We start from the raw sequence: 27,197 nt of genomic DNA on the forward strand, positions 1-27,197 counted from the left end.
CTATGGGCCTACCTTTCCTGCGTCCTTTATTTTTTGGTCATGATTATGTTCTTTTGAGTTCTTCAGTTTTTTTCTATAAAATTTGACTATTCTTAGTTATAAAGTCTTATACAATAAAATTCTATGGTGGCACCAACCAACAAATGAAATAAGATATGAATAGATCATTTATATAAGATAGCATGTAATTAAATACCAGGAAAAGAGTTTGACATTTACAATTATCAAAAAATATAAACTAGGGGCTTCCCTGGTGGCGCAGTGGTTGAGAGTCCGCCTGCCGATGCAGGGGACACGGGTTCGTGCCCTGGTCCGGGAAGATCCCACATGCCGCGGAGTGGCTAGGCCCGTGAGCCATGGCCACTGAGCCTGCGCGTCCGGAGCCTGTGCTCCGCAACGGGAGAGGCCACAGCAGTGAGAGGCCCGTGTACCGCAAAAAAAGAAAAAAAAAAAATATATATATATATATATACATATACTAAAACAGTAATACAATCATTTATATATTTATTAATTTAGAAAGAAACTGTCTAAAATTATAATAATATTGAGTGCTGTGTAAAACTGATTCATTTGAACCCAGGTGATTAAAAATGAACACATGTAAATAGGAAATTCAAAGTGTTTCTGCATTTTGATTCAGTAATACTACTTCTAGGTATTGATATGCTTCTTTATAAAGTTTAGAAGAGAAAACAAGAATAAAAATGGTTGTGCTAGGGCATTGGGATTTAGGTTGCATGTTTTTACAATTTTTTTTGAATATTGTTAATCCTGTGATGACAATCATCTACACAAGTACACAGAAGAGTAATAGTTTTATTTCTGGATTATGTTGCTTATTTGATGCTGTGACAAGAACTTAGCTCTTTCATCTAAGCTGAGAATGATTTCTTACTGAGCTTTTGTAAGAAACCAGAGTAAAATTGCTTGTTCCACTGAAAGCAGAGGACAGCTTCAGTAACCTTCATGTTCTGAAGAGGACAGCCCTTTATCGTCTGCTTCCCTCTGTTTATACCCTCTGTCTGGGAAAGCAAAAAAAAGCAGTTTCTTGGCTTCTTATCTTTTGTGCAAGACTCCAGTCCCATCTGTGCTTCTCTCTTCCCTTCTATAATCTCAGGAAATCCACAAAATGGGCAACTGGTCCCGCTTTCTATTGAAAATCACCTATTGCTTGCCTGTACAGAGATTTCCAGAACCTTTGAAAGGGTCTTGGTTGGAATTGAGCTGCGCGTGTTTTATCATCGTAAATTTAGTGCAAACTCAGTAGAAAGAGCCCTGATGGCTGTAGCACCTAATTTGTTAAATGATGACTTGAAACCAAAACCTTGTATAATTTTGTCTTTCCTTTTAACAGCTAAACATTGGGTGTGCCAATCAGTTCAGCAGCGCTGCCCCCGTTCTTCTTCAGTACTCTCACGATGCTGGGATGTCCTGGTTTCTGGTGAAAGAAGGCTGTTACCCAGCTTCTGCAGGCAAAGGATGTGAAGGAAACTCCAGAGAACTGAGTGAGCCCACCCTGTATCACACAGGGGACTTTGAAGAATGGACAAGAATCACCATTGTTATTCCAAGGTCTCTTGCATCCAGGTAAAGTGACCATTCCTATTATGTGCCATAGTTGCCATTTCTGAGGAGCATATATTTATCTCAGTATCTTCATCTCATTTATCTCAATAACCTAAGAGAATTCATAAACTCTAGCTCTAAGGACTCTTGAGGAAATGATGCTCATACTTGTGAAAAAGTTCACTCACTCACTCATCCATTCATTCATTCAACAAATATTTATTGAGCCACCTACTTGTGCCAAGTTCTATTCTGGGCACTGGATTACAGCCCTGAACAAAAGATGTTTAAAAGCTAAGGGAGTTATAAGGCATTATCGTATCAGACTTTCACTATATAGAGATGTGTGATAATGTAATGCCTCCTTAAATAGACAATTTGAGATATCTTACAATATAAAAGATCCCTTTAAATGACCATTAAGATAAATAATTAAAACAATAGGGAAAAAGATTTAAAATCAATTGACAGAAGAATGAGATAAATGGATCAAGAACTTGAAGCAAATTAGTTTCAGTAATAGGGCAACAAATTTAACTCTTAGCTTCCTGGCAGCTAGGACATAGTGAGGGAGGTCAGGGGATAGGGTCATTTGGTTCTCATTGTTGGGTAAAAAGAAAGAAAATACATGTATTCTGATAATATATATCAGATATATATATCATATATTTCTACATTCAGTATTCTAGAATACCTTTATAGTACGTATATGTATCTTTGTGTCAGGTAGAGTAGGTAACATGAAAATCAGTGTTTTAACTCTATAATTTTTCAAAAGATGAAGCATTCTTCAAGTAGACACTTCTTAATTGAATCCTAGAACATAACATTCAGTTGTGACTCAGTCAAAGCATTTCTGTGCAGAGCTGAGATGGTATAAGAAGACTACTGGCACTGCTGGTGATATAAATTAATATATGGTTGATATACTCATTAGTGCCATTCATCAATATTTCCAGCTTACTTCCTTCCTGAAATATGGTAGGATTATACTTTCCCCACACCCTTTAAAGTTTGGCATTGCCAGGACTCCCTTGGTGGCGCAGTGGTTAAGAATCCACCTGCCAATGCAGGGGACACGGGTTTGAGCCCTGGTCTGGGAAGATCCCACATGCCATGGAGCAACTAAGCCCACGAGCCACAACGACTGAGCCTGTGTGCCGCAGCTACTGAAGCCTGTGCGCCTAGAGCCCATACTCCACAAGGGAAGCCACCGCAATGAGAAGCCCACGCATCGCAACGCAGAGTAGCCGCCGCTTGCCGCAACTAGAGAAAAAGCTCGCGCACAGCAACGAAGACCCAGTGCAGCCAAAAATAAATAAATAAATAGATAAATAAATGAATAAATTTATATAAAAAATAAAGTTTGGCATTGCCTAATGAAATGTGAGTGGAAATTAAACATATGACTTTCAGAGTTCATGTGCATTTTGCTATCTTCTCTGCTTCATGAAAGCCTCTTTTGAGATGAAGCTTACATCAGTCTGGGTCCTTGAGTGTCTACAATCAACAGACTTTCATTATAGCATAAGCAAAAAATAAACTTTTGTTGGGTTAAGCCGCTGAGATTAGGGGCTGCGTGTTAGGCTGGCAACCTATCTCATCCTGACTGATACAGTGATAAAAGCTAGAAAATCTGTAGGAGTGGCTTACTTCTAATGTTTGTAGAGACCATTCTGTCTATAATCTTTCACCTAATTGATGACCGAATTTGCATCTAGCTGGATATGCTGCTTGTGTTCATCTGCCTCCCTCAGTACTTAGATGTGCATACCTCCAAAAATTACACCTTAGACTTTGGTACACAGACTTCCTAAATGGGTAAGAAGTATGGCCAGGATGTATAAGTTTGTGTGGTAATCTACTAAACTTTGGAACATAATGTTTAAATGCCAGCTGTTCCAAGAAATGGTTTATCAGTCAGTGGATCCAAGTCAACTTATAAGTAATTTTTTTGTCTTTACATGCCAGTGTACTTTGTTGTGTATCAAAGAGGGACTCAAATGATTTGATGTGTATGTGGCAGAGTTGATGAGTTGACCTTCTTTAGTGAAATTTAATAATTTGACTTGCATTCTGCTTTAGTTAGGATACAGGCCCAGCTACTATAACAGAGAAACAAATACAAATGCTTAACAAGACTTAAACAAGTTAGAAATCCATTCTTTCTTGCATAATGGTCCACAGGTGAGGACTTCAGAGTTTACAGGGTGTCTCTGCCATTCTGAACACACAACTTCTATCTCTGGATCCAAGGCAGCTATTATATATCTCTTAACCCGTGGAAGGCAAAAAGATCAGGAATGCATAGATGCATTACTTTTTAAAAATCATCTTTATTCCTTTTTCATATTCCTCAGTACAGCCTAGGATAATATTTTTACAGTTACCTATTGCTATGCAACATCCCTCTCCAAAAACTTAGTGGCTTAAGACAACAGTGGTTTATTATTTCTCATGGTTTTATGGAATTGGCTGGGTATTTCTTCTGCTGGTCTCTCCTAGGCTTTATAATGTAGCTGCATTCAATTGGTAGATTGATTAGTGTCTGGGGTTAGTAGGACTTTTCTCTCTATAGTGGTCTTCATCCCAGTATCCATCCCAGTATTCGTAACAGTTTCCACAGTTAGGTGGTTCAAAGAGAACAAAAATAGAAGCTGCAGGACCCTGTCTTCTTTGCCACATCCTAGTAGTCAAAGCAAGTCACAAGGCCAGTCCAGATTCAGAGGGTGAGAAAGCAGACTCCCCTTTTTGATAAGAAGTGCAGGGAAGTCTTGTAGAAGAAGATTTAGTATGATCCATTGGGGGACATTATTGTAACAACCTACCATATTTTGTCCTAGCCCTAATGACTCACATGTCTCCCCCAAGCAGATGTACTCACTTTCCTCCCAAAACCCCCAAACGCTCACCTCATCACAGCATCAGGTACTAAGTCACTGATTTCATGATTTCTATCAAGTCAGAGTTCCCTGGATATGGCTTCTCTTGACCCATTGACCTATGACCTAAAGAAACAAGTTATTCACCCCACCCATTACCCAACATACAACAGTGAGACAATGACAAGATAAACACAATAGACACCCCAACTCAAAAAAAGAGAAAAGAATGGGAATCACATAACAACCACTGGCTCATAGGGATTCTGAAAGCTAGCAAGATTGTTGTTACTAGGGTTCCCTCCTCCATGAGCAATGTCCAGGATAAAAAAGTTTTCTTGATTGAGATAATTCTGCTCCCTACGAGTGGCTCCCTAATCTGTTGTTCTTCTCAGCTGTTGGTTCTACCCTCTAGGCGTCATCCTCTGAGACATCTGTCCATAAGAACATATCTGTGTTTGCAGCTAAATAGCCCTTTCATCCTGCTTTCTGCCCATTTCAAGCTAGGTATGTAACAGTACAGCCCTTGTAATTCTCTCCTCCACCACTGCCTGCCTCTTCCCCATGCTTTTCTGAAACTGTGGCCCAACCACATCTCTTCCAAATAGACAAGTGCAGCATGCCGTTAAGCTGGAGTGCATCAAGGGCTGCATCTTTGCTGCAGTGACTAGGAGACCAGGATGCTGGAAGACATCACTGTGAAAGTAGCCAATAGAATCAGGAACCAAGGAACACACCTCTGGTGCAATACTCCAGAGCCAGATAATACAAAGTTGAATCTGAAACTGCAGTTTGTTTGACGCTGAGTGGAAACACCCGCTTGGTAAAGCCACATCTGAGAAATAAAAAAAGGTTGTCCTTAACATCACAAAGTGAGCCAAAATTTTGAGGCTCCCAATTTATCAATATTTTCTTGGACCTCAGCTTTTGGAAGAAGAAATCTTGTTCATTAGCATCTGGCTTCGTGGTTCATTTGAATACCGTCCAGCTTGCTGGTGGATGGCATTTGTGATGCAGAGCTCTCTGCTACAGAATAGTAAATATGTTTCTACTTCAACCCAACAAATGAGCTGTTGTTGTTTCTTCTGCAATATGTTAAACTCAGATATCTCCAAATGCAGTGTTGGAAAGCTGAGAATTCTAAGTGTGAAAATTGTTAAAGTTTGGACCTATTTTGCCACAAGGCAACATGCTTGTAATAGTTACTAAAACATTGCTCTTTGACGAATACTTCGAAGCTGATTTTCTCAAAGGAGCAGTTTGTGCTCATGTTAAGTCTCTTGGTTCTTGCCTACAGAGGAGAGACACTGGTGGTGGTAAATATGTGCTGGTACATCCCTCCTGACTGTCTCCCCAACCACACAGCATGCCCCTCAGCCTGCTCTAGGCTCCCTGTGCAGAATGCAAGAAGTCGATTTCTCTGGAAAGGGCTAGAAACACCGTTGCTTACTATGCTGCAGAATGTCTCCTCCACCACCACCTATCACAGGACAAGCAGGTGCACATGCACCTTCCTGGTTTGAGAGGCAGATGCAACACCCCTCTGAAGTGTGGTGGTGGAAGGGAGAGGGGTAGAAACTGGTTCTCCTGGTCACTCAGGCATCCTTTGAACAAAGGTGGCAGTTGGGGAAGAGAACAAAGAGAGAGAGAGTCTTACCTTTTATTTCTTCCTTATCTAGAACATGCAGGGCAAAGGGGAAGTTTTGTTCAACGATATGAATAGTCGAATTGCACTCTGGTTTATTTCTAGTTAAATTACATAAGATTAAATTCTGTCTTTTCTTCAATCATCACGTCCTATAACACCTTCCCAGAGCTTCCTGACTGTCAGGTCAAAGACCTCTAAGACTCATGCTCTCCTGGCTCTATGTCCTTCTTAATGGTGATAGTTATCAGAGTTGCACGTGTACATTTCCTTGCGCAGGGGTTTGATTAAATGTGTCTTCTCATTCAACTGTGGGCATCATAAAGGTAGGAACCATGCAGGAATTCTGCTCCCCATCATGTGCCCAGCCCTGGCACCGACTGGCATGTTATAGGCACTTGTAAATGCTGGTTGAATGAAGAATAAGGACCAGCAACAGGTGATTAGCTAATTGAAGACACCTCCCTTTCTAAAATATGTTTCCCAAAATAAATTCAGTGCTGCTCAGCAAGAAATCATTGTTCTGCATTCTGCTGTGTCTCCTTGAAAAGATATGAATAGCACATGTACACATGTGCACACACACATTAATAATATTAATCATTTTAAAGCTACATCTCCTCTATTTAAAAAAAAAAAGATTAACTGTGTGGAATCTAGACATGCTATTAGCTAACTTTGGCCTACTTATTTCCTCCCTTCTTCCGATGGTCTATGATTATGTTTTTCTGTAAATTCCTTACTAGTTCTTCCTCTTCTTCAAGCAGCCCTAAGGTTGCTAAATTACTTCTGCTCATTTCCAAGGTTGTGCTTCTAAGAGAACAGAAAAGCAGTACGCATCAGGAACCAGGCATAACATGGAGAAATGGAGATAAAGCAAAGTTTGCTTATGTAATGATCAGTGAAATCTTTGTTGCTTTGATTTGTACCTTCCAACTAAAAGCCAGCTAACAAAGATTAAAAGAAGGAAAAGAGGTGCCATCTCTTGCCCTTTCACTCTGAAATATGGGCTTCCAGCTAGGACTCTCAGCTATAATTCACCATGTCCTGGACACCCTATTAATCAAATGATTAGTCGTTTTGGTTTTTTTTAATTTATTTATATATGGATGCCTTAATACTGAGCTCCTGAAGTCTTTTGCCTTCTCAAGTATCTAACAGCCTACTCTGTTTCTTGGGTCTATAGCAGCCTCAGAATCTACAAACAAGGGTGCCTCATCTCTCTGGCCAGACCAGACCTTGATTATTTTATTTTTATAATGAAAACTACAGGACCCCAAGAATCAGAGATGAGTCAAAGGGCTTTACTTACCCTTCACTCCCTATCGAATGACCAAAGCTTCTAGAATTCTACCTACCGTTGGGATTCTTCAACTTTCTGAATGCTTCTGGGGCTCAGTCTGAACTTGCTTCTTCCATGAAACAGAACAGTTGATAGAGAGATGCCCTCATCTTGCCCAGGTCAGAGAGCCTAGGTGAAGAAAAGAAACTATTCTTACCCCTTTTTTCACTTTCCATGTGGTGGAAATCATAGATCCATGTTTCTCTGGGTTCTATTTATATTATAGAAACGTAAAAGAAAAGGCAAGTATGACTTCTAATTAAAGACGACTTCTGTCAGGGAATTGGTATGTTTTCCTCTTTTATCATAGATATGCAGCTTATCTTTTGGAAGGGGCATAGAGGGCTTACCATTTTCTTACGAGCAATTGGCAAAAGATGCTGTTCATCAATTCCATTTATTTCCTTTGAAAGGAAAAATATCTTCACAGGCTAAATAATGTCACAACTTCATTGGGAGGAATCTTCCCAAAGCCCATCAGTTTTTTCTTTTCCTTTCTGTTTTTTGGTTTTGCTCTGTTTTTCTAATCTTCAATTCAATTGTCTTTTTGCCTTAAAAAATAAGACCAATATATTTTGAATTATTTCCAAAGTAAATAAAAGATGTGTTCACCTTCCTCTTGACACAATGAAGAATGTGTTAAGACTTGCATTAGTTAAAACCTAGAAAACAACATCGTGGTTACATTTGCAAATTTGCTAAAAGTAGGTAACTTAAAATAATGAAAAAAAGCCAGGGTTTTGATTCAGTGTTGCCAAATTACCAAAGCTATTTGAAGAGCCAGAAAGAAATGCATTCTAATACTGCTGTATTATTTTCACAATAATAGAGGGGAAAAGGAACCTTTGTCTACAGTTATCTTTGACAATCTTCATTAATCTTTAAGATTCTTTATTCTTGTTTACTAAGAGACTGAATTCACTCAAAAGTCTATAAATATTGGCAGCAAAATTAACTGGTATCCAGATAACCTAATCCATCTTCCCTCTTTAATGTTAGTAGAACTGAGAAGGAAGAGGTGTTTTCTTGGTATGAAATTATAGATGTGTGTGGATTTCCATATATTTGAAAAGAAAAGAGATGTGTTGAAGGGATTGGAAAGATTAGAAAGCAACTGGGACAAGTTTTGGTTTGGCAACCTCACAACTGTTGTGGGGAAAATAGGACTGGGCAGTAGCCCAGGCCACTGGTGTTCCAGGGTTTTGAAGCACTGGGACCAGGTCCCTCTTTTGTTTGTTGGCAGTTACCAGTGTTCATTGGCAGCCCAGCTGGTTGCTAAGAGTTTATAGAATGAGCATCTTGGAGATTTGAAGGTAAGAAGAAGAGGCAACAGGTGGGAATAGAGCTGTCAGTACGAACTTGACTCTGTCCTCCCGGAATCATGAGAATGGCAAATAGCCAGAGTCCTCTCATTTGTCCCAACGAAGACCATTCTGTTTGATGGTTTCAAAGATTCCCAAATAGCCTCTTAAAATGTACAAGCAAAAACCTATATAATATGTTTCTGGCCATCAGAATCTTCTTTATCTGATCTTCCTGATATTGAAACATTTGTGCTGAAGAAAAAAATCAAGAAGTTTTGAGAAAGATCTGAGAGAGACACCTTATGAAGGTTAAGTGACCAATCAAGTGAATGTGGCTTCCAAATAAATATTAAATCTCTCTTGAGTTTTTCTGAAACGTTCTGTATTTCAGTGCTTTGGTATGAGATACTGGTACAAGAAACACCTGTGCTGTTTTTCCCAACAGTAAGACCAGATTCCGATGGATCCAAGAGAGCAGCTCACAGAAGAATGTGCCTCCCTTTGGTTTGGATGGCGTGTACATATCAGAGCCTTGTCCCAGTTACTGCAGTGGCCATGGGGACTGCGTTTCAGGGGTGTGTTTCTGCGACCTGGGGTACACCGGTAAGGCTGCAGACATGTCTGATGATTTGTTTGTAAAATATTCGTCTCTAGTTACTATATTTCATGTTACTTCTTCCAAGGAAATAGATTCTGAGTTTATTCTTCTTTAAGTCCTAATTGTAGGAATTTGTAACCCAGGCAGATGAGGTGCTGATATATTTTGTAGTTTTGAACTGCCTAAGAAGGAAATGCATGACAACACAAATTTCATTCCTAAAGTATATTTACTTAATAGTAATAATAAAAATAATTAATGTCGCCTGAATCCGTACTTTATGCCAGGCACTATAGTAGGTGTTTTTATTTCACCTCATTTAATTCTAGCAATAAATAACCCTATAGTGTAGTACTGTTATTGTCCCTGTTTACACTTGAGGAAACTGAGACACAGAGAGGTATAGAACTCTCCCAAGGTCACAAAGCTAGGAGCTGCTGGAGCTGGGCTTCAAACCCTGGCAGCCGAGCTCTTAACCACTTGGCTGCCTGTGCTCTTTACATTGCTTTTACACAAAATGTAATTGTATACATTTAAAGTAAAAATCAACTTATGAAATGATGAACCCAAGACTGCCAAAAGAGAACTTTACAAGGGAAGTATTTTCTGACCACAGTCACCCTTGGATGTTGCTACAAGCAAAATAAAAAGGAAGCTGAGATTAAAGAGTAAAATTGGAGAAAATATTATAAGCTCCGAAATCTTTTTATAGAATTTTTCCTGGAGGGAACTTCAAAGGATCCTTCCCAGCTTTTCAGTGCTCTGCCCTTCATCTGGTGCATGACCAAAGACAAACATATGTTGTTGCAGGCCTTCTGTAGAGAGTGCTGTCACTCGTGGTTTCAGGGTGTTTCTTTTAAATCTGGGATTAACTCCCCTTATTGATCCACTAATACAAAGAACAAATGAACCAATTTTGTTGTGGACAAAATCTATTTCTCAGTTTACACAAATCCTCTGAGTAACAAGAATCATGGAAATGTGTGGTTCCTGATGTCTCTCTGTTTAAAAATTTAAAATTATAGGAGCAGAATAGTGTTTTTGATGTTAGAAGTGATGGCTGTATTTCAGACAGGTGATTGGGAGATTCAAATTTTGATGTGGTTTCTTTCCCCTAACACCTGTGGCAATGCTTCTTTTGCCCATGCACTGAATGTACCTTGCAATGTCTCATGATTTTAACAAAACCTCTCTCCTGTGTATTTCTTTTCTCGGAAGCCACACAAGGAACCTGTGTGTCTGTTGTCCCTAACCACAGTGAGATGTTCGATAGGTTTGAGGGGAAGCTCAGCCCGTTGTGGTACAAGATAACCGGAGGCCAGATTGGAACGGGCTGTGGAACACTTAACGATGGCAAGTCTCTGTACTTCAGTGGCCCCGGAAAAAGGGAAGCAAGGACCGTCCCTCTGGACACCAGGAATATCAGGTGAATAGTTAATTGGTATACTTCTCCATGAACATAGTACTTACCGTGCCAAGTGTTCTAACCTACAACACTCTGTTCTGTTATTGAGGGTTTACATAGTAATGTTTCTCTATATAGATTCTGATATATAAAAATAAAGCATAACTTTATAATAAAATAGGCAGTTTCTGCAAAACTTATACTCCAATTCATTAATCAGCATACAGTCATCACCAAGGCTTGTGTGTCTGATATATGTCAGCTTGGTTTTCTAAAGTTCTGTGTTATTATGAAGACTATTTGGTATTAATTTTAATATATGCCAGGAGAAACAAAGAATTTTTTTCAACTTTAAATTCTGTGTCCAAAAATGTCATGACCCCCACTTATCTAAGTTTATTTGTATTCACTTATTGAAAACTGTTCCAGAAATTTAAAATACCTACACTGACACCTACTGGTAAAATAAATAAATGCTTAGTTTTAAGGGCAAATGAAATAGTAGCACACCTAAAATAAAACTGTGCGTTTTTATTTTTAGTCAAACTATTTTAGAATTGGAAGAAAGGAAACCAAAGAAATGTTTGAAACTTTTAGACCTTCTTCTCACTAAAATCTGGGGTTCTGTGTCATAGTTTTTCTGCCTTCAATCTCTCTCCCTTCCTTCTGAGTCCTTGTCACAGAGGTGTGCCTGCCATGTAGGTTGGTTTACTGTGGACTGAGGCATGGTTTACATCACACTGAGTGAGTGTCAGTTGTGAAAAATTAAACCATCTGAGTCTAAATCAGTAATACAGGTAACTATCTGGCCCTAAACAAATACAGCATTCAACTTTTTTTTTTTTTTAACAATTTTTATTGTTGTTGGCTACATTGGGTCTTCGTTGCTGTGTGCAGGCTTTCTCTAGTTGTGGCGAGCAGGGGCTACTCTTCGTTGCGGTGCGCGGGCTTCTCACTGTGGTGGCTTCTCTTGTTGCGGAACACGGGCTGTATGCACACGGGCTTCAGTAGTAGCAGCACGCAGGCTCAGTAGTTGTGGCACGTGGGCCCTAGAGCACGCGGGCTTCAGTAGTTGCGGCGCGTGGGCTCAGTATTTGCGGCACCCGGGCTCTAGGGCGCGCGGGCTTCAGTAGTTGTGGCATGCAGGCTCAGTACTTGTGCCTCGCGGGCTGTAGAGCGCAGGCTCAGTAGTTGTGGCTCACAGACTTAGTTGCTCCGCAGCATGTGGGATCTTCCTGGACCAGGGATTGAACCCGTGTCCCCTGCATTGGCAGGCAGATTCTTAACCACTGCACCACCAGGGAGGTCCCAGCATTCAACTTTTTAATGTTAGATTTTTCCTCCTGAGTTTCCAAGGATAGTATCTTCTCAATTTAAAGGAATTCCCATTTCAGTGATTTCATTAAATCATATCAGACTGTCACAATGAAGTGGAATTAAACTGTTTCCTTTTGTTTCAGTAATTATTCCAGAATAAAATTAATGGTCATATTAATTAACTTTCTCAAATGGTTACAGAATTAACTTACTATATAATCTTTGTAGTTTCTGTTTGTCATATGCCCTTCGAATTTAAAAGTAGTACCTAAGAATTATAGGAGTTTTACTTTTTAATGTGTCAAAATACAAAGGGCTAAATCTCTTCTGAGCTCATCTATTTGTAAGTAAACTGAAGTGTTTTGGGATTTTTTCCCCCAGACTCGTTCAGTTTTATATACAAATTGGAAGCAAAACTTCAGGGATTACCTGCATCAAACCACGAGCTAGAAATGAAGGTAAGCTGCTATATTTCCATAGAAATTACAGTTACTACTAGCAAATTAGTTCTTTCTCCTCCCAAAGTTTGGCCGGGATTTTGTAAACTGATACACTACCTTAAATCATTCCTTCTCTTCTCTTCTCCATCAGTGAGTGGGTAACTACATAGAGCCTTGGTCTCTAAGATTCCTCATCCAGATCCTTAAGCCTGTAAACAGGGAAACCTGTTCCTTTATAACTTTACACGGGAGGAAACAAAATTGCAGAGACTTTTACATTCAGCACGGTTTAGGTCTAGGAACTTGTTTGCATAGGGTATTGCTGAATGCGGATCATACTCTGCTTCCCGCCCGTAAGCATTCTGAGGGTACTAGAATCCTTTGGTGGAAGGAGCAGTTCTTGTAGTAATAAACATGAACTTTTACTGAGTACCTACTATATGCAAGGCACTGTACCAAGTGTTTTATCTGTTAATGCATTTAATCCTCCCCATACCTCTTTGCCATAGGTACTGTTATTTGTCCTATTTTACACATGTAGAAGCTGAGGCACAGAGAGGTCAAGTAACTTACCCAAGATCATTCAGTCAGTAAGTAGATAAGCAGGGAGTCAAACCACTCATGCTGGCTCTAGAGCCTATGCCTTAACCACCATGCACACTGCCTCTCTCCTTGCCCAGAACTCTACTCTCTCTAGGCATCCATACCATCTTTTGCCTCCATGATTCAGTGCTGAAAGAAATTCATAAGGCTTGAAACATACATAGGTGGCCTTCAGTTGCTCTACAGATATGACGGGATTCCTTAAGGGACCCCGCATATGAGTTGGTTCCTGGTACAAAATCCATGAGCTTCTCAGATAGGTTTTCCTCCAAACATTGATCTCGTAAATAGTATATGAAGAATTTTGCAGCTTCTAAGTTTGTTATTCTCTCAGGCATGACTATGTAAAACATATTGGCTTAAACACTATAGTACCTGTTAGTCAATAGAGCTACCAATAGCTCTGTTCATCAATTCTAAATGTCCTTGGCCATATCATCACTAACTGAAAGCTTCCATGACTTTTTCTAAGTATCTCAGTACTTTTAGTCTAGTAATTATCCAGATAATCTGTTTACTGAAGCAGCAGTCTAGAAACTTATATAGACTCTTTTGCATTTCCTAATCTCTTGACAAACATTTATTAAGAATCTGCTCTAAGCTAGACACAGGTCTAGGTGGCACCGATACAGTGTCACTGAAAGACGGATGCATCAATCATGATGAGCTAGGTTATGCTGCAATAACAAACAACCCCCTAAATCTCTGTGGGTTAAAACAAAAAGGATTTGTCCTTTGTGCTGCATTTTCCTCATGGGTCATCTGAGGTCCTCATTCCAGCACCCAGGATAATGAAACAGCTGCTGGGGAGCTTCTGGATGTTGCCAGCCATGTGGCAGAAGGAAAGAGAGTGTGTGGTAAAGGGGACAAGACATGCAGACTACCACATGCCAGAATGGGAAGAACTAGTGGGGCAATGATGAGCATAGCAGACAGAAGCCCTGCCCTTAAGGGAACTTACATTCTAGTAAGAGGAGTCAGAAAATCAACAGTAAAGAAAAGAAATAAGCAAGATGTTAGATTGATGGGCTAGACAGAAATAAATAAGCTGATGAGATGGAAGGTAAACTTATGCAGGGGGAGATGCAGATTTCGATAGAATGGTCTGGGAGGGGCCTCACTGAGGAAGTGACATTTAAATTGAAATCTAAAGGGTGAAAAGGAGCCAGCACAGGAGGAGCTCAGGGGAAGTTTTCCAGTCAGAAGAAACAGCAAAGGCCACGAGGTGGGAAAGAATTGTGGTATTGGAGGAACAGAAAGAAAGCCAGGTGGCCTGGGGCATGTGAAGGTCGAGGAGTGCTTGGGGGTGAGGGGCAGGGGCCCAGTCAGGCAGGACCTTGCTGGTCGTGGTAGGGAGGTGGGGTCGGAATCCACTGTCGTCAGGGAAACCAATTGGAGGCTTTTAGGTCAGGTAGTGATGTAACCTGATTTAAGTTTTTACAGGATCACCCTGCAGAAACAATATGTAGTTCAAAGCAAAGGAGTATTTCTAGAGCACATTCTCCGCCCACACAGAGACAGGAGCTTTGAGGGATGCAAAGGTAGATGGGGTCCTGTCCCAAGACATTGCTTGCTGATTGGAGAGGTAGAGCACTTTAATGTTGTCCTTAACCCTTGTAATAAAATTATTATTTAAAAATAGTTTGTGGTTGGCATAGTGTAGCAACTGTGTGCATGTGCATATGTGCATGACTCTTCTGAAAATTACAAATCCGTACCCCTATTTGTATATGAGAAAAAAAGACCAACTCTGGCCAGAGTACAGTGGGAAGCATCCACTTACTGACCTGAAGCTCTGCTCTATACTTAACCTCTGATTACAAATGCTCTTGTCTGCCCTGTTGGGCTTATTCCCTTAGGATTCCTTTAAGAACACAACTTTTTCTCGACGACTCTGAGCCATTTTCTTGAACTCACTGCTGCCTGTGTAATTTACATCCCACAGGCATTTCTCAGTCTTTTATTGAAAACTGGTTGTTAAAATGTAAATCTGCCTAAATCCTTGAACAAATCTCTTCTAGTGATGAAAGTAACAATTTTTTACATACTCAAGCTGAAGCCTCAATTTACATATTTGGAATTAAAATCAAAATTAGGCTATTTTCAATAAGACTGGGAAGATTGTAGATGAAATTGTAATTTAAAAAGGGAAATGTTTTATGTTCCTTAAACACTCAGTAGATGAGCTAAGATGGCTTGGTTTATTCAGATGGACAGTGTTTAGATGACACAGCTAAAGAGGCTCAGCGACTGATATAAAATATGGGTATTGCTGTTTCCCTATCTTGCATTTCTCCATTCTTTCATACTTATCTGCAAGGCACTTCATTGTCCTGCAGAATTGGTGCCCTCATCTCTGTAGATCTTGTGGCTGCCTGAAGGTATAAGTGACACTCCTGAAAAAGTTAATGAGGAGAAAGGCAGCAAGAAGAAACCAAATGGAGTATGGACCTCTTGAGCTGTGTTTCTCATATTCCTGTGTACATCTGAATCCTTTAGGAGGCTTTCAAATGCAGATTCTGATTCAGTAGGACTTGGGTGGTATGCTGCGTAACAAATTATTCCAAAACTGAGTGGCCTAAAGCAACATCTGTTATCTTCTAGTTTCTGTGAGTCAGGAATTCAAGAGCAGCTTTGCTGGGTGGATCTGGCTCCAGACCTCTCATGAGGCTGCATGCAAGATAAAAGCCAAGACGGTGCAGTCATCTAAAGACTCAACCAGGGCTGGAGGATCTCTTTCCAAGATGCTCACTTACATGGCTATTGGCAAGAGGCCTGTTTCTTTCAGTGGACCTAGCCATAGGCTGCTTGAGTGTCCTTACTACCTGTCAGCTGACTTTCTTCAGAGAAAGACAACCATGAGAGAGCAGGGAAGAAAGTGCAAGCGCCTTTTATGGCCTACTCTCAGAAGTCACACATTGCCGCTTCTACGATATGCTATTAGAAGCAAGTTACTGAGTCCAGCCACACTCAAAAAGAGAATTAAGCTTCACTTTTGATGGCAGGAGTGTCAAAGAATTTGTGGACATGTAAAAACACCACAGGTAGAGCCAGTTCCCAGGTGATGCAGACACTGGTCCTTGGACCATACTTTGAGTAGAAGGTGCTAAAGGACCACCAGTGAGATTTTAGTCTTGTGACGCTTCATTTCTTGGTACTGTATCTGCTTTCTAAATAGGTCACCCAGATAACTATCTAAATTATTCATTTTCTCTCCCTCTCTCTCTCTCCCCTATGTTATTAAATATAAACCATATCAAAGAAATTAATATCTACAAGAAAAACTATATTTTGAGAAAACATCGAGGGTTGGAGACTGGAGTTTTCTCAGATGCTCCTCACCTTGACTAGAATAAAAATGAGAAAGAGCCTAGCTTCAGTGTTCTTCATGAACTTTGGTGTGGTTCTCTCCCTTCTCCAGCACATGGGTCTCACCTCCACCCACTGAAGCTCCAACTGCGCATGTCTACACGCATACACAGCATACTGCCTCCCCAAAGAGTTCCTATTCTTTGAGCTGTTTTTATCCTCTCATCAAACACGATGATTTCTTCTATTTTAAATATGGTAGGATTAATTCTCCTGAGATTTCCAATTTTTTTGCATCTTAGTCATTATTATTTCTGGCATCACCCCTTGTCAGATGTGGTGACAGTAATTCCATGTAACATCAATTAACCTTAAAAGGCTTTCTTTTAGTTCTATATTTTATCATATTATTTCTTGAAACTTAATTTTAGTAAATTCTTTGCTGTGCAACATGACAGAGGGATTGAGATGTTCTGGTTAGTCAATAATGAGGAAACTAAAAAGTTATTGTAAGAACCATGAATTATTGCAATTACAAAAAGATTAGAACATAATAAAATTAATATAACAAATGCAACTTTACTGAACGTAATTTCTGTGAATACTCAGAAAGCACTTCAATATCCCCAGTCATAATTATCAATATGCAGTGCCAGTCTTAGGAACAGTTATAGAATAGCAATCAGATAGATGCCAAGAAAGCCCTCTGCCCCCCCCATCAAGTAAAATATATTTTTTTATTAATTGCTAATGATCATATATATATCCTGTTGATTCCTACCATTTCATCATTAGCAATTTTTTCCTTTGCATTCAACATTACCCTTTCCCTGTGTCCTCTTTTAAAAGAAAAATTTTTCTGGGATAGGTAGCAGGAATAGCACACGAAGTATCTTAAACTTTAACATGCATTTCCCTAAATCACACCTGGTGACAGGCAGAGGGAGGTGGGGTAGAAGGGATAAGTGAAGGGGAAAGGTGACACAGAGAAAGAAAGGTAGAACTAGAAAGGTAGAAAGGTAGAACCATCGGATGGGAGTGAGTTCTTCTGCTTTGCTATTTAATAATTTGTCTTTATTCAGTCTTCAGTGACCAAGGTCTGACAAAGTGTGAAGTGCCAGTAAAAATTCTATTCTGCTTAATAGAATTTCAAATTGGGCTGTGCTTCCTATCTGGTACACTGGTGGCAAAGAGCACTTCTTGATTTTGTACTGGGAGATTGAGATATTTTTTCTGAGTATATAATAATGATATGAGACTTTGTAAAGTTCAGGACAGAATCTAAAATTCAAATACGTAATCTGGAGTGGATTTTTATGTCTCCCTTACCAACCTACTCATCACTCATACAAAGCTGAGTGGTCTTTAAAAAGAGCTTATGTATTTTTCCCCCCACTTCCTAGGAGTCAGTGCATTAGAAACTGTCAAGAAATTGATGAGCCTTCAGGTCTACTAACTCATTCCTTGGAAGTTAGATGAATGTGCCCTCATCCTATGAGATGCAATCTGAAGTTTCTCCTGCAGTCTTGCCATTTCAAATAATACTGTTCCTTGCCTTTTTTGCCTCTAGGAGAGCTGTCTAAGTAACTGGATTTATGTCTTTTAACTCAGGGCTTGTTGTTCAGTATTCAAATGACAATGGGATACTCTGGCATTTGCTTCGAGAGTTGGACTTCATGTCATTTCTGGAACCACAGATCATTTCCATCGACCTTCCACGAGAGGCAAAGACACCTGCAACAGCTTTTCGATGGTGGCAACCGCAACATGGCAAGTTACTGCTCACCCCAAGTTTCCTGGTAGCATTTAGATCATCCAGTTAAAGCCATGTTGTACTGTGTGTTTCTTAATTTGCTGTCAATTTCTAGATAATTTGATTTAAAGCCACAGTCATAAAGATATTCATATTGCTATATAATGAACCTTCTCTAACTGCCTTTATTCATCTGATTTCAGGGAAGCATTCAGCCCAGTGGGCCTTGGATGATGTCCTTATAGGAATGAATGACAGCTCTCAAACTGGGTTTCAAGACAAATTTGATGGCTCTTTAGATTTGCAAGCCAACTGGTATCGAATCCAAGGAGGTCAAGTCAATACTGACTGTCTCTCTATGGATAGTGCTCTGATATTCACTGAAAACATAGGTATACATTTTCACCAGATAAAGGGAGAATATTTAATTAACTGGAGGATTAAATTAACTAAAACCCAAAAGCAGATTCTCTAATGCAAAACTGTGTGCATAACTGCCTGTACTGAGGGGGGCTCTTGGAAGTAAAGACCTGTGTTGTCCTTTAATGTAACTTGGTGAACCCAATAACAGTTTCTGCAGGAACTGTCTTTCATGGCATGCATAATATGACTAAGGTTTCTTAAAAGTGGGGCAAAAGTACCTATCTGAAAACATTCCCATGTTTCATAATTTGCAGAATTACAATTTGCAGACTCTCTATTAGCCTGTCTCAAGATGGTAAAGCTTTTCACGTTAGCAGCCTTCCATATTTCTGAGTCTATGCTAACTAGATAAAAATAGTCAACGTGAGATGAAAAGCCAAAGCACATGTGAGACACTATAGATAAGCCATGATTTTTGTTTGCCACTGAAAGCATGGTGAGCAGAAACACCAAATAAGAAAAGAGCACAATTATGTGCTGCCATTAAACTTTTCCTTTTTTGTAGGAAAACCTCGTTATGCTGAGACCTGGGACTTTCATGTGTCAGCATCGACTTTCTTGCAGTTTGAAATGAGCATGGGCTGTAGTAAGCCCTTTAGCGACTCCCACGGTATACAGCTCCAGTATTCTCTGAACAATGGCAGGGACTGGCATCTTGTCACCGAAGAGTGTGTTCCTCCAACCATTGGCTGTCTGCACTACACAGAAAGTTCAGTTTACACCTCCGAGAGATTCCAGAATTGGAAGCGGATCACTGTCTACCTTCCACTCTCCACCATGTGAGAATTGTCATTTGGCTACATGTCAGAACTTCAGGTTTCTATCACCTAACTGGAAAATAATTATGATGCCACTTGGCAATTCTATTACTCTCTCATGATAATCATGCATGGAGTATACCGGGGGGAAAGAAAAGTTCAAGGTGCTTGGGTAACAATTTTTAAATGTGGTTAAGAGTTCCGAGAGTTTTCCAAGACTGAACTTTTCTGTTCTTCAGCAAGGTGAAGGCTGCCCACCAGATTCAGTTTTTAAACTGTTGTAAAAACAAATATCTACCCAATAACCAGACTGATACTTATCCACATGAAGCAGTTTGTGAAATCATCACATGTGGAAGAGTATCCTTAGTTGTTTGGGTTTTTTTGTTTTTGTTTTTGTTTTTTTTGCGGTACGCGGGCCTCTCACTGTTGCGGCCTCTCCCGTTGCGGAGCACAGGCTCCGGACGCACGGGATCAGCGGCCACGGCTCACGGGCCCAGCCGCTCCGTGGCATGTGGGATCTTCCCGGACCAGGGCACGAACCCGTGTCCCCTGCATCGGCAGGCGGACTCTCAACCACTGCGCCACCAGAGAAGCCCCTGTTTGGGTTTTTTTTAATCTCAGTACCAGAATAAGAGTAAAAGGTTCATTCTTTTGGGATGCTCATATCCTTTTACATCTTTCTTTCCCTCCACAGTATTTCAGATCACATTCAGGTGTTATATTAGGGCTTACAGCAGGCTCCCACTTTTGTGGTTTAGGCATTTGCATAATTTGGGGATCTTTCTAGGAACCAATGTGTACTATGGTGGGTGGTAGAGATTGTACCCTCCTGGGGCTGCTCCCCGCACATCCCTGTATCTCCCTTCCACTGCTCTGCTCTGAATTGTAGGCAAATTGTCCTCTGTAAGCTGCATTGCCAGCTGCATGTGTTCGCTGGCTTCCTGATAGATTTAGAGAGTAGCAGATACTGGCAAGAAATTGGAGGGTGGAAATAAAGTTAAACCAGGGTGTTCCTTCCCCTCCCTTTCTATCTCAAGTGCATCTTGGCCAACTTCAGCAGCTCTAGCTCCCCCGAGATGTCCTTCCATGTGACACTGGCCCCTGGGCACTAACCTCATCTCCTCTCGTGTCCCTCCATCTTTGGACTTGTAGTGCTTCCTGACTTATTAAACTCCGGTTTCCTCACTGCCCCCATGCTCTGCCATGAACTGTGCATCCAATTCCTTGTGTTAAATTCCCTCTGTGTTAAATATTTACAGTGGTTTCCATTTTCCTGGTTCAATTTGGATTCAGAGAGGCACAAACAAGTGGCAGAAAAAAAACAAACAAACACAGGAAATCAAAGCATTTTAGTATATAACCCAAAATAGTTTCCTGTGGACCCCAGAGCTTTAAAGAGTGCTAACTTGTAGCTCATTTATTCACTTTATTTTTATTCAACAAACATTTATTGAATATCTATTATGTTTTAGGTCTCTGACACAAAATGAATAAGTTGATGCCAGGATCCAAATATATTATTTAGGGTAACAGGTATCTAAATAGTTATCTTATAAAATGATAGCAGAAGCAAAACCCAATGGTATTATTGAAACACAGGGAGATACTACCTAACTCAGTTTGGGGAGATCGGAGGGAGATTTCTGGAGGAACTGATGTCTGAGCTGAGTCTAAATAAGTGAGTAGAGCTTGTCTGAGTGAAAAGCGCTTGTTGGGGAGGAGGGGCATATGTGCTGTTGTAAACCAAAATAGAATCCCAGAGGCCAGAAGAAACAAGAGTTTATGGGGAAGTGCAAGGATTCCATGCTATCAGAGTATAATTGTGAGGCAATAGGGGAAGATGAGGCAAGGGCAGAGGGCAGACGATGAAGGGGCCGTGTATTTATTAGAGGTTTGGCCTTGACATTGCATGTGTTGGGGAACCATTTCAAGGGTGTTAAGCTGAGTGTTGATGTGACTAGATTTCTGTTTCAGAGCCACCATGCTGGCAGCTGTGTTGCATTGAAGGAGAGCTTGTGTAGGGGAAACTATAGCACTTGAGATTTTACTGTTGAAATTCCACTTCAAGTCAGCTGTGTTCTACTTTCCAAATAACTAACACATTTCTACTGTGCAATCTGTTCCTAAATGAGAGACTGCTGTTTGGTAAGGCTGCACATATTTCTGGATAAAGTGGTCTTCTGACAGTATATTCCAAATAACAGATTGCAAATATAATAAAAAACATGGGAGTACATCACATCATTCTAGTCTTCACCTTTAAGGGAGCCAGGCCCTCAGGAACCAAAATAGAGGCAGAAGTTGGATAGGGCTTCCATTTACTACCTCAGAAACTATTTAGGGAGCAGTAGAACAGAGACCTCATGGCAAGACCTTTGTAAGATTCCAACTTATACTCATGGTTATCATCCTCAATCTCTTTCCCAGTACTGAAAAGTAGTAAAAGCCTGAAAGCAAAAACTAAGGTTCTGCATGTAGTTCAAACACAGAATAAATTGATAGTTCAAAGTAACTCTCCCATCTCACATGTGTTCAGAGGCTCTTGTATGAAAGAAATGGTGAAATATTTTTAAAGCATGTTTTCTACTCTCCTGTTTGTGGGTCAAGAGTAAACAACATCCATTACTTGGTATGAAAACGAAGTGTCTCAAATAAAGAGGGAACTGGAACCCAGAGAGGGCACTTTAAAGGGAAAGAATTAAAATATATGTTTTTGTGCTTTGAAGGTTGCCATTCAAACCAAGTGTGGTTTGTTTTTTTTTTTTTTGGTCGTTTTCTTTTGTTTGTTTGTTTTTGCTTAGCTCTCCCAGGACCCGGTTCAGATGGATCCAAGCCAACTACACCATGGGGGCTGACTCCTGGGCTATTGATAACGTTGTGCTGGCCTCCGGGTGCCCTTGGATGTGCTCAGGACGAGGGATTTGTGATGCCGGACGCTGTGTGTAAGTTAATAAAACTGGCAGATTCTTTCTTTGTAATGCAGAGATAAAGATGGCTTCTTGATCTCACGACAGATAATTCCTTTTCTCCGCTCATTTTTTTCTTAGGTGTGACCGGGGCTTTGGTGGAACCTACTGTGTTCCTGTCGTTCCTCTGCCCTCGATTCTTAAAGATGATTTCAACGGGAACTTACATCCCGACCTTTGGCCTGAAGTATATGGTGCAGAGAGGGGGAATCTGAATGGTGAAACCATCAAATCTGGAACATCGCTCATTTTTAAAGGGGTCAGATAAGATTCTTCTTCACTGCCACTGAATTCCCTACTTCACTCACTGCTCCACACACATGCATTTCTGTTCAGATGATGTATTATTTTATATATATTGTCTTCTAGGACATATCATGGTTTTAGAAGTCAGGATAGTGGTGGTTTGGGCAGAAGAAAATGAGGTATAAATTGGAAGAGAGAATTAGGGGCCATCTGGACTGCTGGTAATGTTCTGCTTCCTGAGTTGTATGGAAATTACATAGCTGTGTTACTTTGTGATAATTCCATCATAATTTGATACTTTCCTTTATGTAATTTATATTTCAGTAAAAAAGTTTCCTTAAGGAACATGAATATGCTCATGTCAACAACAACAACAAAAAATGTTTCCTCTTATATTCACTGCAGTCACTTTTTATGATCACTTAGGCATAAAATTTTTCCTTTGCTTTGGTAATCAGACCTTCTTTACTCTCTGCTGGAATTATATATGTAAAAATTATATATATACTACTTCTAGAATGTAGCATTTTATGTGTAATTAAGTATCTAACTTAGAATATTTTTTAATTGATTTTACGGAAGATCTTTGCTTTTTCCTTTCACTTTCTTTCTTTTCCTCCTACCAATACAACCATTTGGTGATTTTAAGAAAACCAAACATTTAAGCCAAGTTAAATAACATTCTCAAACATCATTAGTGTATTTTTTGTATTTCAACCTAGATGTTGGTTAGAGGGCTGGTAAGCAACTGTGTGAAACAGTGCTGAGCTGGCACATCTTCATATGTGAATACATGCTACATCCTGTCTCACTCAGCTGGGGAAATCAGCTAATCTAGGTGTGCAAATGAAATCTTTAACAAAAATCTGCATGGGTTTCTGTACGTCCTTAATAATTAACACCTAACAGTTAGAAAATTAGACACCCTGGAACTTTTTCAATTATAGCTAATAGATGCTGACTATCGTCCTTGTTTGAATCCAGAATTCTTCTCAAGTTTTAGATGAGATAGAAAAAGCACTTTAAGGGTCAGAGAGATTTATAAGTCCCTGAGTGCTATAAGGGGCCAAAAAAAATTGAGGCAGGACATTTCGGGGTGGAATCTTCTGTTTTTTTGTGTGTATGTTTTTAAGTCTTGTCTGAGACTTTAGCTCTCATTACCACTATCTACTTGAAGCAGTTGACAAGACCAAAAAAGATAAAGTCCTGTGATTCAAATATCTTTACCTGATAAAATTTTAAGCAGTAGAATTAAACTGGTCTCTAGATCCTATAAACAAGGAAGACATATAGTCTTTTATATGTTCCCTGTAGCCATCCAAATGCAAGGGCAGCCAAGCATTATATGTGTTGGACATATTATCTATCAGCTCTGCAAGATGCAGAGAGGGCTCAGCGTGTGCCATTCAGTAGGTTGTAGTTTGACCTAGAAAGGCATTCTTTTGTGAAAAAGGAAATGATAGGCTCTTTTTAATGTTTATAGATTCAGGAGTGCTATCCACTATTAAAATAACTTCACTTTTAGCACAATGGATTACTGAATCTGGACGAGGATGAGAAAAAAAACATCTGTATGAACTAGAATATACGCAGAAGCTGGGCATGACAGTTCCACTGGGCAATTATCAATATCAAGTGCTTAACTATAAACAAAATTTTAAATATGAAAGAAAGATACTTTCATAATTACAGATCATGCCAACTTTCAACAAAATTTCTCCTACAAGGGACTTCCCTTGGCCTTATAATGCAGGATCTGCCTTATAATGCAGGAGACACAGGTTCGATCCCTGGTCAGCGAACTAAGATCCCACATGCTGCAGGGCAACTAAGCCCGCGGGCCACAGCTACTGAGCTTGCGCACCTCAACTAGAACCCACGCACCACAACTACAGAGCCCACACACCCTGGAGCCTGCGCACCACAACTAGAGAAGAGAAAACCCGCACACCACAAATAGAGAGAAGCCCACACACCACAATGAAAGATCCCACCTGCCTCAACAAAGGTTGTGTGTGCCGCAAGTAAGACCCGATGCAGCCAAAAATAAATAAAATAAATAAGTTTTTAAAAAATTGCTCCTACAAGATACACTATAAAATGGGTTCTTTTATGGCTGACTTATATTGACCCATGGGAACAATTTTATACTCACATTCCATAATCAAGGGGGAAGAATAATCATATTCCTTTATCTTGACGTTGTCAAGGGATATTTATGAACTGGATCTATTAACTACCCACCTCAAAGCTTTTTCACTGTATTGATAAGATGAAGAAGTGACCTTTCCCCATAAGCTTAACCTCTACATGGCGCCAAGCTGTAAAAACATCCAAGGCCTTCTGTTTGTAAGTGTATGAGGCAGAGGGTAAGGACATAAAGACGTGCAGTGATCAAGCATCAGGGACTGAGCAGGGCAGTGAGTTATTATGATAAAAGAAAAATAAGACTGGAAATATAAGGCTTTTACACAGCAGCCTTTAATCCAGGAAGTTTGAATCTATGCTTTGTGAAGTTCAAGGATGGGTATAAATGCAGTTGCTTTTTCATTACCATATCAAATAATTCTCAAATTCTAAATTTAACATTAGCTGGATATCTCTCCCCAAACCAAAAAATAATTTAATAAACAAAATAATGGTATCTTAAAGGGTGGAGGATAAGTTTCAGAATCTGACATATCTAAGTTCAAATCCTGCTATCCTCACGTTTGCAATCTTGGGTAAGTTACTGTCCCTCTCAGATTTTGTTTCCTTATCTGCAACAGGAAGATAATAATATATTTCCCTTAGGAGTGATAGGTGCTTCTTAAAGGAGTAAAGTGGTTCTTTTAGAACCCAGCATGTTGTAGGCATTCAATATATGGTTACTATTACAAAATCAGTCCTATTTTAAAATGTTCAGCTATTGAAGAATGTACTCTATAATAAATGTTAAGAAGAAGAGGAAGATTTGCTTTCTCTACCTAAGATTCCATTTGGTATTTGTTAGTTGATAATTAAGAAATCGATAGACAGTGTCCACTCAGTATCACACAGCCCCACACCACCAAAGAGCCACTTTATTCAGAGTCAGACCTGAGAAACCGAAAGGCCTGTTTGTACCTAGGACATCTGCATAGTGAAGTTCTGTTTTACTGGCTGTCACCGCAACCCTGTGTACACATGGAGAAAACAAGCTATGGAGCTGTCAATCCCAGACAGCCAGAAATAATTAGCAGAAAAAATTACTAAAGCCAATATGATCACTTTCCGCCTTCCTTGGCTTCTCTGCATGAATGGTTCCAGCCCGGGCTTGGGGACTTGCTTAGTCATGCCTTATTTAACTTGACCAACTGGAGGGTGTTGTGTCAGCCTGAATGAGAGCTTCCCAGGGCCGTCACAGCACGCAAATGAGTAAGTTCCTAAGACTCTATGGAACCCTGAAAAAGTTACCTATTAGCTCCCAGCTTCCAGCAGGAGCACTTGGCACATTTTCCGTCTGTTTCCTCGTTATTCCTCTCACAACATGCTGTGATCAAAGGAGGCTGTTTTTTAAAAAGGCCTGTAGATATGTAATGCTATCATTCTTTCACTGCTTTCTATAAGTCACAGCAAAGTGTGACTTGGAGTTGAGAAAATGAAATATTGTTATTTAGGCATAGGGAATGAAAGCCATTGAAAGGGGAAATGATCAATTTTTCCTTCCAAACTGGACCAAGTATTGCTTCTTGATCATTATGTATCATTTAGCTAATGTAAGTTAGATGTATAAAATCAAAGGAAAATAATATTGCAAATGAAAGAAGATTGCCTAACATATGTGTTTTTGTTTATAGGAAGGACTAAGGATGCTCATTTCAAGAGATCTAGACTGTACCAATACAATGTATGTCCAGTTTTCACTTCGATTTATAGCAAAAGGTAAGCCATTTCTATGAGTATGAACTCACTATTTCCCTTCAAGCAGATTTCCCCATTTATAATTCCTCCTCCACAGAGAAGTAACAGATTTGAGGCCTATAAATTTTGTTATATGGGAGAGCTAACATAAATTTGAGTACATAGTGTTCACAAATGTTCTATAATATATATTCCTTTTAATATAAGGGTAAGATAACTTCTTGTTTTATAATAAGTTCATACAGATGTAGTAATCATACTAGTCCTGTGGTAGTTAAATTTATCATCATGTCCCTGAGTCTTTTTTCCACCACTTCTTTCTAGCCGTAAGAAATTTAAATTTAAAAAATTTAACTTATGGAAACTTGGGATTTTCTTTCACAGATGTGAACAGTGAACCCCAAAAGTCAACTCTGTCGTTCTGACCTTTCATATTAACTGACTAATTTTCTTGACAAATAATGCCATTTGGATATAATAAATTCTCAAGTAGATTTTCTGTGTATTCTGAGATTTAAATGTTTGGCCCTTTGTAGAACTGTGATGCCTATAGAATCAAAAAATTTTGATGTGATATTTCCTAAATGAAATACAAAAAGATATGTGTTCATATCTAAGAAAAAGAGGGAGATACTATTCTGTGAAAATGCAAGATTTGGTGTGTGTTTTGAGATCTATTTATACAGAAATCCCAACCCATCATCACTTTAAGTTGCCTCAGAAGCATTTGGACTCTAAGGTGTCTATGTGAA

General features: G+C 39.7%; 1 protein-coding gene across 2 annotated transcripts in view; it reads left to right on the forward strand.

Annotated features, from left to right (window-relative positions):
* Positions 1-27,197, forward strand: part of RELN (reelin) — a 519,854-nt gene that overhangs the window by 415,078 nt on the left and 77,579 nt on the right. For both annotated transcript variants that reach the window (XM_029233992.1, XM_029233993.1), the window contains exons 28-37: positions 1,358-1,590; positions 9,188-9,345; positions 10,559-10,766; positions 12,444-12,520; positions 18,026-18,184; positions 18,371-18,559; positions 19,096-19,369; positions 22,153-22,293; positions 22,399-22,576; positions 26,382-26,466. In XM_029233992.1, coding sequence (XP_029089825.1) covers positions 1,358-1,590; positions 9,188-9,345; positions 10,559-10,766; positions 12,444-12,520; positions 18,026-18,184; positions 18,371-18,559; positions 19,096-19,369; positions 22,153-22,293; positions 22,399-22,576; positions 26,382-26,466 — 1,702 coding nt within the window. The remainder of the gene's footprint in view (positions 1-1,357; positions 1,591-9,187; positions 9,346-10,558; positions 10,767-12,443; positions 12,521-18,025; positions 18,185-18,370; positions 18,560-19,095; positions 19,370-22,152; positions 22,294-22,398; positions 22,577-26,381; positions 26,467-27,197) is intronic.

This window comes from Monodon monoceros, unplaced genomic scaffold (assembly GCF_005190385.1).
Source record: "Monodon monoceros isolate NGI ecotype Baffin Bay Population unplaced genomic scaffold, NGI_Narwhal_1 Super_Scaffold_2, whole genome shotgun sequence".
In the NCBI taxonomy this organism is placed as follows: Eukaryota; Metazoa; Chordata; class Mammalia; order Artiodactyla; family Monodontidae; genus Monodon; species Monodon monoceros.